At 42.1% G+C, this 13,828-nt stretch overlaps 1 protein-coding gene across 1 annotated transcript in view; it reads left to right on the forward strand.

Moving 5' to 3' along the window:
* APCDD1 (APC down-regulated 1) overlaps positions 1-9,499 on the forward strand; it is a 28,462-nt gene extending 18,963 nt beyond the window's left edge. Inside the window, exons 4-5 of the mRNA XM_017819419.1 lie at positions 6,051-6,372; positions 8,411-9,499. Coding sequence (XP_017674908.1) covers positions 6,051-6,372; positions 8,411-8,859 — 771 coding nt within the window. The 3' untranslated portion in view covers positions 8,860-9,499. The remainder of the gene's footprint in view (positions 1-6,050; positions 6,373-8,410) is intronic.
* Positions 9,500-13,828: the final 4,329 nt, after the last annotated feature.

Below are 13,828 nucleotides of genomic sequence, written 5' to 3' on the forward strand. Positions count from 1 at the left end.
TGAGGCAGAGCTGATACCTGAATCTCTTAACCTGGTTATGGAATGGGAAGGATGTGCCCACCGTGCAGCAACTCAAGATAAAAGAGGAGAGACAATTTCTTGAATTACTTTGGGAATCTGCTGTGCAATTTCATGCAGGTTTAAAGACGTTGCATGTTTAAAACAAACTGCTACTGAGAAAAGGAACTGGGTTCACCACTTCACAGAATTATCCTCTGCTTTTTTTAGTCCTGGTCAGCTCTGAGCAGCAGTAGTCCTACATCTGCCCCAACATCAGGCCTCCTGTAACAGCAGCTGCCATATTTTTAGATGGTTTAGGACCTTACTATACATTGCTACCTTCTATTATTTTTGTCTTCTTACTGTGTCTAATCTGGTAAAATACCAACTATTTGCAGCTAGTAAAGACAACAGAGAGAGCCTGACAGAAAATGGTCAAAATTCTCCATCATATGGAGAATAAATACAAAGAAATCCCTAAAAATGCTTTTCTCCTTTTTTTGAAGAGAAACATTTGATTTTCAGAGAAAAACTGAATACCAGAAAACAAAATTTTCCTTCCTGTCTTTTTTCTTCCAGACTGTGTATACTTAATCAGATCTTAAGCCATGTCCTTTTAACGATAAGAATATAATTTAAAATATCACATTAATTTTTCAGTCTGTTCTGCTAAGAATGCACTGCATCTCTCAGTATCTAAGTAGTCTGAGCAATGAATCTTCCCTTAAAAAACAGTAAGTTATAGTTGAGATAATGTTAGTTTTCCATTATGTAAATGAGCAAATATCAGAATAGTCATCGATTATAATTCTGCTGGAGAAAGGTTGAGTTACAATTGGAGGTGTTTCAGACAAATAGTATTTACAGACACATTTTCAAGATATAAAGGGTAACTAGATATACAGGGGAGAGGGCAAATATGTTTGAACAAGGCGTGCAGTTGAAAAATAACTAGTTTTTCACCCTCCCCTTTACTATTAGTGCTTGTTTGCTTTGTCCCTAAGTACAACTTGCAGTACATACTGCAGGTCCTTGCCTCAAAATTAAGCATTGATTTCAGTTTCTGCTTGAACCCTAAGGAAAGGGCACATTTTCTGTATGTTTGGAAAATGGTTTGGTCCATAGATGTCTTATTCTCTTAACAACAACATTGAAATACAAAGGTATTCAGAGAAAAGTGGAACACCTTCCAAATAGATCTTTCTAGGTGTTATTCAAAGCTCATTTCACCATTGCTCCGAGAGCATCCCATTTGTATGATAGTTTTTTTGCCTCAGCCATAAAGAACACCATGAATTTATTAGAGGCAAATTAATCCTAGGCAGCCATAGAAATCTATAGAACTTAAGAGAAAATTAAACTATGCTGGGAGGGTTTATGTTTCTGAGTATCCACAGCAATTGGAAAAAAGATCAAGGGAACCTCATCCTTGTTTGCCTTTTTTTATTAGAAACCTCCCTGCTTGGCTTCCAGAGCTCTCTGGCCCTATTACCATTTCAGCTGAGACAGCAGGAGGGAGGGATAAGAAAAAATGGTGGTGGAAATTTTCAGATCACAAGCTAATTTCTCCCCAACTACAAGAACTGAGTTTCCAGCTGAAGATTCAGGCTTGTTTCAGCACACATGGCTTAGTTCAGAAATTGGCTTTAAAGAAACACCCAGGAGGGTGAGGAATTGGGGCACTAGGAATTTGGCATTGCAGAGCTGCAAGGAGGCACCCATCAAGGGAAGGGATCTTCCAGCCATTTCAGGGGCCAGTCCTTCAAGTAAGACCCCACTATTAAAAATATTGCGTTGTACACCTAAGATAATCAAAACATAGAACAGATGTTCATCCTGTCCGCTGCTCATTTTATTGCTTTTTAGTTTATGTCATGCCCAAATGAGCTTTTTATTAGAGAGTACTTAATCGTGTTTGGACTCAAGTGTCCTCTGTCTCTGTTCCCTATTTTCTTTGAACGTCTGTTTTTAGAAAATAATCTTTCCCTGAGACACATGGAAAGGGAGTGATTTGAAAAGCCACAGCTAGTGTAATTAAGATCCAAGAGCAGCTGTCCAAAAAGAAGCAAGAGGGAAATATACAGTCAATTGTTAAACATAAATTACTCCAAAATTAAGTCGAATTGCCTCATAACAAAACTAGATCTTTCCCTTGTCCATTACTCAGGCAAAAATAATTCTGAGGGAGTTTACACATGGCATATTCTTCTCCTAAGAAGTTTATAACTTTGTGAAAGATAGTATCACAGCAAAAAAAAAAAAAAGGTTTTTTTGGGCTTAGATTCAAGTGCTGGTCTCAGCGAAGTGATGCATTCAGGGTACGGGCGTATGAGGTGCCTGAGCCAGCCGATGTCTCACTGCTGGGAAGGGTGTAGTTCTGCTTCCTTCCACACTGCCCCAACCTCTCCCTGTCCCACTCCTGGTTTGATGCAAAAAGTGATGGTTCACCTCTGTCCCTTCATTCAGGCACATGAACAGTAAATAGAAGGCCGTCAGGCTGGACATTTCTTAGTAGCCCAACTGGCCAGACCATCAGAGCTGGTGCAAAGCCTTCAGAGTTGGAAGGGCTGCACAGAGGTACATTGGTTCTGGACCGCAGAGGTCAAAGAGCCAGGTGAGCTACAGAAAAGTAACAGAAAGTTAACGTGAACCTTCCTAGAGTTTGCCAAAGGAGTCACCTCTGCTCACAGTGTAATGCCAGACAGTGTAGTTTTATGTTTTGGGAAATAACCCCTTCTTATGCCCTAAGACATAAAACCACCCCTGATAAGGAGAAAGGGGCTGCTTGTGGTTATGAATTGTTTTCCACTGTGGATCTCCATGGGCCTTCTTCTGCCCACTCTGCCACTGGCCACAGGCAAGGGACTAAGCAGCTGCAGGTGTTACCAGTCAGCATCTTCTGCACTCCCAGTATGATGAAGAAGACATTAAACTATGAGAATATTCCTTCCCAGCATCAGAGCCTTGACTCATAATACCCATGTTTTTTTAATGGCGTGGAGAAGAGATGAAACTTTAGAATTGCTGCTAGAAGAACAGCAAAAAGAACTGTTATGCTCGATAGTCCTTTCTGGTTCAAAAAAAAAGTAAAAAAATTATGTAGTTGCAAACAGGATTGATTACAGATCTTCATCTTGTCCATCCACTAGACCTGAGAAACAGTAGAGGAATCCCATAGCCAAGGGTTAAACAAGAAAGACAACAGGCTGAGTTTCTGTTTGGTTTTCTTCAGATTTTGAACAAGGGCAACAGACATCACTCGTTTTGAGGTTAAATTGCCTTGGCTCAAAAATTGGTTTTGGAGGACAGGCTCCTGAGAAGATGTGAATATAAACCAAACCACCATAGTGCTCTGCCAGGGTCTCCTCTGGGAGATAATAAAAGCTTTCAAATTTACTTCAACAGAGGAGGGGCTGTAGCAGAAATTGTGTCCTACTGTTGACCAATTCAGCTTATATAACCTATGTTTAATTTTATAACACTGTCTTTGGCTTGCTTTCTGGCTTCACTTTATTTGAGTGGGACAATCACAGCTGTAAAGTTACTGTCATCAGCGCAGTTTATTAGCCCTTAATGTGTTAGAGAGGAGTGACACCAGTGTACCTCATGGCAGGACAGCCACGCTGGAGAAACAAGTGGTTTATAGACACTGGCATCTTCCACAGAGCAATCCCTTGGCCTGGATCTCTGTGGGTGTCCATGCAAAGCAGTGGTGGCATCTTTTGGATGTTGATGTCCAAGAAGAAAAAGCATTATTTCTATTACAATTCAAAAATACTTTTTGAATATAAGTCTGTTCTAACTTCACCAGTTGTGTTAAATTACTCACTTAAATGTTCTTTGTTTTTCACTAAGGTACTAGTAGCCCTTGCTCCTGCTTGCGGAATTTAGCTGAAAAAATGTATCTTAACATTATTTTAAAAGCTCCACAGTGGGAAAGTGCATCCACTTGAATTGCATGCTGACACATAGTTCCCAGAAGACCATGTGTTTTGGGGTGGAAAAATCCTCTGGAGATTACCAAGTCCAACATCCTTCCTCTTCAGAGCAGGGCTGTTGGTCAGCACTGGTTCAGATCAACCAGCTACACCATTTATAGTTATTTTGCACATAGACCACTGTTCTATATCCCAGGGATGTAGAACAGTGGACTTTTCATTGATTTCACTTTTGGTGAAAAAACTTTCTGGTGAAAAACCAGACTGTCTGGTCTGGGGTGGGGGCAAATATATATTGTGGAAGTTGTATGTTGATTCTCTGAAGCTACCTATGGTCATATCATATTACTGGAGAAACTCAGGGCACTAATGAAGATTGTGTGAATGTCACCCCTAAAGTGAGCTGTGAGCTGAAGGCAGTGAGTGGAGAAATGGTGACTCCACAGCAGTTCACATGGACTCTAAAGAGCAATGAATATTAGCACTTATGTAGGGATTTCAGAGACACCTCAAAAAAGAGGGGTGGAAAGGGGCTCAAAGATAAAGTATTTCTATAAATCTCTCTTCCCGATTGCTGCATGGTGAGCTTTAGCTCTTAATTCAATGCACTCAGAACTGCACCTCAGGAAAACACCTCACAGCTTGAACAAGGCAGATGCGAGTAACCCTCCCAGTGCATCCCCCTCTCTCCAGGAAGGATCATGTAGTGCCCTTGAGAGATGAAGGCACAAGCTATCTGTGTGGTCTTTCACTCTGAGTGTAAGCCCGCTTACAGCTCAGAGGACGCTGCCCCTCCACACGTCACCAGCTGCGTAGAAAGCCTCTACTGTCAAGTCCTGAGATGTAAACAAATGGCACATCACCAACCCAACACAGGCACCAGGAAAACAGAATCACAGACTCTTACAATGGTTTGAGTTGGAAGAGGACTTAAAGATCATCTAGTTCCAACCCTCCTGCCATGGATAGGGACACCTTCCACTAGACCAAGGTGCTCAAAGCCCCATCCAAACCGGCCTTGAGCACCTCCAGGGATGAGGAGTCCACGACCTCTCTTGGCAACAACACTGCTTTTATCTTGAGGGGTTGTTCTTCTTAAGCTAATTATTTGCCATCAATAAAATGAGCTAAAAAATTAGTATCCTAATCCTCTCTTGGTCCATAAAATTTAATTCAAGGCTTAGCAGAGCAGAGACAAAAGCTAATGGTGCTATCTCTCTCTTGCCATTGAAAAAGTGCGAAACACAGTTTGAAAACTTAGAGGCCAAACTTTTGCCAACAAGACAAAAACCTTACAGAAACAGAAAGAGTTAGCCTTAGGAACAACCTACAGGTCTCTGTCGTTTCTGATGGCAGGAGGCAGAAGCCTCAGTGTGAAATTCCCTCCCTTCCTGACGTGGACTTGGAGCCTGCACGCCTCTAGTAAGGCACCCCTTGTGCTCATGGTTAGGGCTGGGGTACTTAACTACCTGAGGCTGCTGCTTGGCCCACAGCAGTGAGTCATCATGGAGCTCAGCAGGCACCACAGACCCTGTTCTGGCTGGAGAGGGCCATAAAGCTTTCGCCACGTTCAGCGGTAACTGGCCATGTCACACACTTCACAAACTTGCATTAGGGTTCAGAAAGCTGAAAAAAGTTTAAAATCACTGGTTACTGTTCTCCCAGGCTGCCATCCAAAAAGAAAAATGTAGGACACCCATGTTTATCTACAGTACCCAAAGTTAACAACTAAAAAGAAGACAGATGCAAAATAAGAGCTCAGCAAATGTCTTGATTTCTAACACAAGTGTTGCAAAGTCCCTACCATAGTAAATTACTATCTGCCAGCTTCTCATATGATTTGAAAGGTAAAGTCAGCCTTTTCTAGGTTCTATAAAAAGCTGAACTAATATGTTAATTTCAGATAAACGCAGACAAGGGACTTAATCTCTTAAGTGCTCTCCTGCTGTGCAGTCTTACACGTACAAAACCAAAGGTACCACTAACAAGATAAGAAATGACAATCCATTAAAATGTGGGGCTGGTGTCACTTCAGCATGAAGTGGCTGGCCTGATTCATTGCCCTGTATCACAGATAATGCCTAACAAGTGTTTCTCTCTGCTTTGTTTCAGAACCACGACCGCACGTGCATCGCGTGCAGAATCATCTACCGGTCGGACGAGCACCACCCTCCCATCTTGCCCCCCAAGGCGGATCTGACCATAGGGCTGCACGGGGAGTGGGTGAGCCAGCGCTGCGAGGTGCGACCAGAGGTTCTCTTCCTTACTCGGCACTTCATCTTCCATGACAACAACAACACCTGGGAGGGTCACTACTACCACTACTCTGACCCCATCTGCAAGCACCCCACCTTCACCATCTACGCCAAGGGACGCTACAGCCGGGGAGTCCACTCCTCCAAAGTGATGGGTGGCACAGAGTTTGTGTTTAAAGGTAGAGTGACTTGCTACGCTGGGGGCAGAGGTGGTCAGGTAGTCATGGACCAGAGCAGAGTTTGCTCATAGTGATTTGTTTTCTGATGGTTTCATTATGTGATTTTTAGGAGTTCATAATTTCTTGGGAAGTTTTCAAGCGTTGTGTGAATGCCCAGACAAACTATACAGCTGCTAGGCATTTCACACCACTGAAGCAATACTCATTTGAGGCAGAGGTCTTTAGGTACAGCACAAGAAAATAAGATTTCCCATCACTAAGTCTTGGAGTCCAGTGGCCAGACTTCAAGCATCTAAGAAAAGTGTCTAAGGTTAGATCTATGTCCTAGGACTCCTTCAACAGAGAGAAAAAAGGACCTTCAGAAGGCATTTCAGATCTGAAGAAGTATAAATAATTTTCTGTCAAAGATAGATGTAGCAGCACACATCTTTATATATGCTTCCAAGGGGCCCTCAAGCAAGTGAGAGTGTCCCTAAAGACAGCTCTGATTAATCTCACCAGAACAAAGACTAGACATATCTAACCAAAACCCCTCGAGCACTTTGGAAAGCAGCACTCAGTGGTGATGCCACCCAGGTCCCTGCAGCTGAGAAGCCTTCCAGTGCAAACAGTCCCACGGCTCCCTGGATGGAAAGAGCTCAGAGGCCTGAACCACTCACACAAACAAACATCTCCAAAATACAACATGCCACCATGGCACCAACCCCAGCAAAGCCTCTGGAAGCCTCAAGCACTCTGTAGGCTCTTCTCCTACTTATTTCAGTTACCATGTGAGAAGCATAAAGCTTCTTGCATGAGTCTAATTTAGGAAAACATCTAACTATAAGAAATAATTTACTAATCTGGGATTTTCATAGGAGGCAGGAGATACCCTTGCCTGTCAAACTTTTGTTCTTTAGAGCTGCATATGTAGCATGTCCTAGCTGAGCTTATGGGGTGAAATCCAGTTTTTGCTTGAATTTATGCTATGCCAACTTACCTTACAGATCAAGGTCACTAATTTGGTTTTGATAAAACTTGTACATTCAATTTTTACAAATTACCTTTTACACCATATAGAGCAAATAATGTGAACTGTAGAGCCATTGAGTCAAACGTCTGTTTATAAAATCTGAGAATAAAACTCCCAACAAATATTGCTATAAAATGACTTGAAAGAGAATTTGGGATTTTGCTGTGTTGGGAGCCATGAGGGCTAGTTACTTGCTTCTGTTTTGGTCAGCACCGATCCATTCAGATCCCCTTTCTTCATATATTCTTGTGTCAAACACACACCAGGAAAAATCTCTATTCAGCTTCTGTAGGCTCATTCAGTTTGGCTTTTCCCAACTTTTTTAACTTGGCTGGAAAATAAAAGTTTATGTGCCTTAAGCTCCTTTGAAATACAGACAGGTTAGAACTGAAGAAGCTGCAGCACTCCTACATTTGATACTGCAAGCTGCGGCCAATGTTTGGATATGAGAAAAAGCATCTCTCTGTAGGTCAGCAATATTTTATAATTCATGCAAAAAAGCAAATATAATATATGATGATAGTGCAGCTGTGATATTTTCCAAGTTCCCTAATTGAAACTAATTATTTAATTAGCTTTACAGGGTAACAGATGTTAAAAAATGATGAAAAATACATGATAAACAGCCCCACTTATGGATTAATACAGATGGTAATAAAACGTCAGTAAAGTTTTATTGTTTCCTCTTCTCCCTATCACCTAATATAACCAACCAGGTTTTATCTGTAAAGGATTGTCTGGAACCTATGAAAAGCTCTGCTTAATCTCTGGCTGAGATATGTGGCTGTCAGGTTTTTTTCAACTGAGTTGGAGGAGGGAGGTCGTTCTGTGCAAAAAGCAATTTTTGCACAAAGTCATAGACATGAAGTGATGCAAATAGATTTGCTGGCCACACCTATAATAGGAAAAATTCATTTAAGAATGAACAAGGGGAGACAATTTTGATTTAACAGGCCCCAATCTGCATGTTGGCTTTGCTTTTGTTTTTGTCCCTCTGCTAATAGCTCCCCTCTTCCTCTCTCACAGTGAATCACATGAAGGTCACTCCGATGGATATATCCACAGCCTCGCTGCTCAATGTCTTCAACGGGAATGAGTGCGGAGCACAGGGATCCTGGCAAGTTGGGGTACAGCAAGATGTCACCCACACGAACGGCTGCATTGCGCTTGGCATCCGCCTACCTCACACCGAGTACGAAATCTTCAAAATGGAGCAGGATGCCCGAGGCAGGTACTTGCTGTACAACGGGCAGAGGCCGAGCGACGGGTCCAGCCCCGACCGACCGGAGAAGAGAGCCACTTCCTACCAGACGCCTCTGATTCAGTGCGCCTCATCAGTACCCAGGTCTGAAGAGTCACCAGAGGAGAATAAAATAAGGCTGTATAGCAGCAGGGCACCGGAAAAATATCCCAGTGCCCCAGCTCTTGCTTTGTTGTTTATTTGTACTGTGTCATACTGGGACATTCTCAGCTAGAAGTGAAAACAACTTATTTTTCGTGACTACAAAGCCAGGATTCCACCAGACTGGGGGCTGTTTTTCTTCCAAAAGAAAGGGACATTTATTTTCTTGATGCACTTGAATGCCTGAGAACTGTTGTTCTTTTCCTTACTTCCCCCTTCCTCCTTGAATCCCGAACGGCACTCGTTTGATGTTTGTGCTTTGAACTTCATCCAGTCTGATCCCTGGCCTGACATGACTGCACAAAAGTAATTGCACTTTAGGACTGCAGACTTCTGGGGGGAGGGAGGGGGTCTCCTTTTATTTTATTTTTCTTTTAACTGCTGGGATGAACATTTACGATCCTGCTTTAGTTGTCTCTGCCATCCTGCCATTGTGGTGCTCTTCTCCCCAACGCCTGGGTTCTCATCAGAATGTAGCTCTGGGGAAGGGTTCGGTGTTGTGCCAGTACTGTGATAGCAGCTTCCCCCTCTGACTTCACAGCTCTGATGTAGATATGTATATAAGGAGGAAACCCACAAAGATTTATCTTGCCATTATCTCACAGCTCATAATACAAAAAGAATCAGCAGATCAACAGCCCTCTGTTCCAAAAGTGCTAAATGGTTAACACCTCTAATTAAAAAAAGAAAAAAGAATATTCCAAGTAATTTAAGCTATTTTTACAATCATTAAGTTGTAAAAGTAATCAGTGGTTTAATATTTTTCTCATTCAATTTTGTTAGCTATGTAATTGCTTTGAGGCCTCCCTTTGTAACTAGCAAGCAGTTACAACCAAGCCCACTCAAAGCCAGCCAGCAGCAGCATTTTTTCTATTGGTTGCACACAGTGCAGGTAAGTTGCCAGTACAAGGCTGCAGGGACAACTTCTGTTTTCATATTCCTGAGGCCTTACTCTGCATACTCTGTGTGCAGTATTTGTGTCAGCCAGGTGGACAAAGTAAAGAAGCAGGTGGGATTAATATGTTCTGCAAACCTACTTAGCGGTGTATTTTTAGTGGTGTGACCTCATGTAGGAACAAGGAAAAGAGTTGCAGCAGCAAGCACTCCGTGGCCCTTAGGAGAGCAAGAAAACAGCTGGAAACTGACCTGCAGAGGGAGGGACACTGGCCCAGTCTTACCATAGGGAGGGGCAAGAGATGCCCAAATGCAGTCAGGTCCTCCCTTTTCTCCTTGCTGAACTGTCCCAATACATACCACAATTTCATAGAGCTTAAATCAGTATTGTTTGGGGAGGCCTGGGGAGACATTGCTGGGAAATAGGATAGGCACAGGCCTCAGAGAGCATTCTTCAGCAAGAGCCTGCTGAAGAAACTCAGAAGTTTCCCTCAGTGGCAAATATATCCTTTTGTGCACTGACGTGAATCAGAGCAGACTCTGGAGGCTGTAGGGGAGACATTTAAGGCCAGCAAGGAGTTACAAGTTCATAGATGAACCATGCTTCCCTGCTTTAATGGGGAGTGAACCTTGCAGCATTTCGGCGGTGGCTTTTACTAATGTACACATTTTGGTTTGCAGGAGGAGCAGGAACCTGTGTAAGAAACATAAGGAGCAAGGTCATAGCGTTTCTTTACAGTATCAGCAGCTTCCAGCTGCCCCATTCAGTACTGAGTCGGAAAAAGAGCCTTTAATGAGTTATTTTCAGTATCACAGGAAAAGTATGTTTTGAATGAAGGTCCTTCAACTTTATGTAGCGAGTCTTCACACTGTCTGCTATAGCAAAAGAATTCCTTGAAAACATGGATGTGAGTTTCCTCAGATCTGGAACAAAATCAGTTCACCTGCTTTTGAGACAGCAGGAGGATGGGGAGAAGGAACAGTATCATAGACTCGCTGCCAGGTCAGATCACATCTTCCATATTTTTTCCTCAGGCAAATGAAAAGTCACAGAAAACTCTTTAAGAGTCAGAAATGGAGCTCAGGTTGGTTCAGTGGTCTCCAGAGAAAGTGTTCATCCATCCACCTTCAGCTCCACTTTCAGATCCTCCTTCAGCCTACTGGAAGGAGCTGAAAGCCAACTCACCATGGTGAATTGAGCCCTATGAACAGCTTTTCTTGATGGTTTTCTGCTCCACATAGTCAAACCTACTTGAAGAGCCAGCTCTGGATCAGTTGCTGGTAAAGGGGGCATCAGGAGGACAGTTTTAACTCAGGGGTCAAGAAGGAGAAACCATGTCTCTGAAAGAGTAGCTAGGAACCAGGATGGAGTTTGGTTTTCTCTAGCTAGACTTGAGTTTTGTAGTCAGCATCCAAATGGGTTACTGAGCTATTACAGTCAAACAAGTCCCTTGACCATTAGTGTAATTTCTGACTTCTGTTTGAGACCTAGCAGCATGAGTGAATTCATGTTAGTTTTTATTAAAGAGGATGGGTATGGCATGATGTTCCTTAGATCACAAAGGAAAGCTTCTTCTACCAAGGCTGACCATTCCAGGTCAGGCAGTGCTATCTCTGAAAAAATATCAATGGCTAGGAGTTGTCAGACCACGTCCATTCCCCATGCAAGTGCCACACACAACTCAATCCCAGCTGAAATCAGCATGTGCTTGTGATGCAGGACTGAAGCAGAGAGCAAAGGAACTGCTCCACAGCATGATCTTCTATATTCATCAGGGAAATCATCTACAGGTTAGCGCTACGTGGCTCCTCTGTAAATTGCCTAATGTCAGAAATATTACATCAGTTTCAAGAGAAAGCTCCGTCTAGTTCTTACCTCCAAAAGCACATTCATGTCTCAGCTGTTTTGAATCACAGACTTGCCTGGGTTTTCCAAGGTTTATGGTTAGACTACATGCAAATGTGACTCAATGTACAGATTGTATAATAAATGATCTTTTCCCCCTGCCATTTAAAGACACTTAAAAAGGAAGTATTTAAAAAGGTCTTCATAATGCAGTACAAGAAATCTAATTGGGGACTCCTGTAGTTCATTTGTAGTGTTGACCAGAAACATAATTTTATCATCTGGGTTCTTAGCCTATGCAGCACCAGCTTCCCTCCATGTGCTTATATATTTTTTATTTTTCTGTTAGCCAATACGAGTCAAGTTGGACAAAGATGTAAGTCTACAGAGTGCATAGTTTATGTGCCAATCCATACTCTCTGTGAGGCTTCTCCTTGTTTACAGGCACAGAATGAGGAGCTAAAGTTTATCCAATCTTTTGGTTTCATCACACACTAAATTAACTGCTCCACAGTACCACATACATTTGTGACACAATATATTACATTCATTTTATTTCTCCAACCTGACCTCATATGCTGGCAGCCATGGCTGCTAAAGAAGTTAAGCTGGAAGTGGTTTAGCAGTGGAAGACCTACAAACTGAGTGATTTTTCCCTTGCTGAAATGCACAAGCTTTAAAAAAATGAAACCATTAATGTTGGTATCTTCAGTAATTGCCAGTGTTACCAAGACAGGTGAAAACTTTTCCCTCAGTAATATCCTACTCAAGAAGCTACCTGACAGAAGAAATGGTAACCTGAAGAAACTCTTAGGCCAATTGGTTTAACAGGTTCTATTTAAGAAATAGGACAAAAGGGATCAGAAAAGCCAAAACAAGTGTTCTTACTCTGTTTCTATACCATTTACATATTGTGCCTGCTGCCCTGGGGTAAAATGTCATTTCTATTAACAGAAGTCTCTATTTTAAGATATAATGTCTATCTTGCTTGAGTTGGAGTGTGCTTGCCTAAAGTGTAGGATTTTAAAAGAAAAAAAATCTTTTTATTTTTGTAAAGCTATAGAAGATATTTTTCTTCTCAACTATGTTCCAGATTAAACTGCTGGGGAAGTTTAAGCACTTGTTAAACTATTGATTGAAATAAAAAAAAAAAGCCTAACTGAAAACGTTAAGATTTCTTTGCCTCCTCTACGTTAGTTTCCTGTTCTGTTGACTTTCTACCTGTAAAAACATGATAGGTTCCTCAGAAAGCAACAGCCAAAACCCCATCTGTTGAGTAACTTGTGCACAGAAAAGATAATTTCTTACTATATACACAGGAAAACATTTTTTGTTTCAGACAAAACAGACACGTCTGTCATTAGAAACAGCTCTGATCGATACAGCTGTGATGATTTGGGTTTCACAGCATATCTTCAGGTTCTCTTACGGGGCTGTAAGTGCTCAGTGAGTAATGATGGTGCTGGCTTGCAGGGAGAGTACGGTCAGAGCAGCTGTGTCAGCACAAAAGGTATGGTTCAACAGAAACCACGTGTTTTTCATAAATGAGATGTAAATGAACACACCAGCACTGTTGCTCTGCTATTGCATCTCAGTTGCTTTAAGGGCTATGGCCTGGGGGAAGGAGCACGGAGGGATTTGAAAGGACACTTTTCTTGAAAGAAAAACGTGAAATGAACTGTGAAGGGAAAGCAAGCCACAGGATAACAAAAGCATCTTTCCTGAGCGCTTTGCAGTTTCACACAGAAAGAGTTGAAATGCAATCAGTGAGCCTTCTGCTGCCACCATCAAAAGCTTTATAGTTGACCAGTTTCTGAGTTTTTACAAGTGACTCAGGAGATCCCTGAAAGATGAGCTCTGTTTTCAGGAAGCGTGCCTTAAATTACAAGGTACTCTGAGTGCAGTAGCCACAGCCTGTGAAATGGCCTCCCTTCCACACAAAGCAGTGAGTATCGATGAGTCCGGGCAATTTATTGCAAGATTATGCAAGCTTCTACTTGGCATAATTTACTCAGTCCTGACACAACAGGGAAGACCATGTAATAAAAACCAGCACCACTCATTCCGGTTCATTCAAGTTCATTAATTTTCCAAAATTTTCTCTCTTCCTACAAGTATTTTTTCCTTCTAGTCTTCTCCCCTAGTGCAATCACTGTTGGGTTTTTTTCACAGCCATTGCTACCAGCAATAAATAATAATAAAGAACTCCACTTTTGAATCAAGCAGAGACGAACACAGCTTTGAGGAATCAAACCTCAACTCTCTTAATAGCCAAGGTAGCTATTGGCCTGAGCAATTATTT

Source organism: Lepidothrix coronata, unplaced genomic scaffold, assembly GCF_001604755.1.
Source record: "Lepidothrix coronata isolate B3197 unplaced genomic scaffold, Lepidothrix_coronata-1.0 Scaffold75, whole genome shotgun sequence".
Classification (NCBI taxonomy): domain Eukaryota; kingdom Metazoa; phylum Chordata; class Aves; order Passeriformes; family Pipridae; genus Lepidothrix; species Lepidothrix coronata.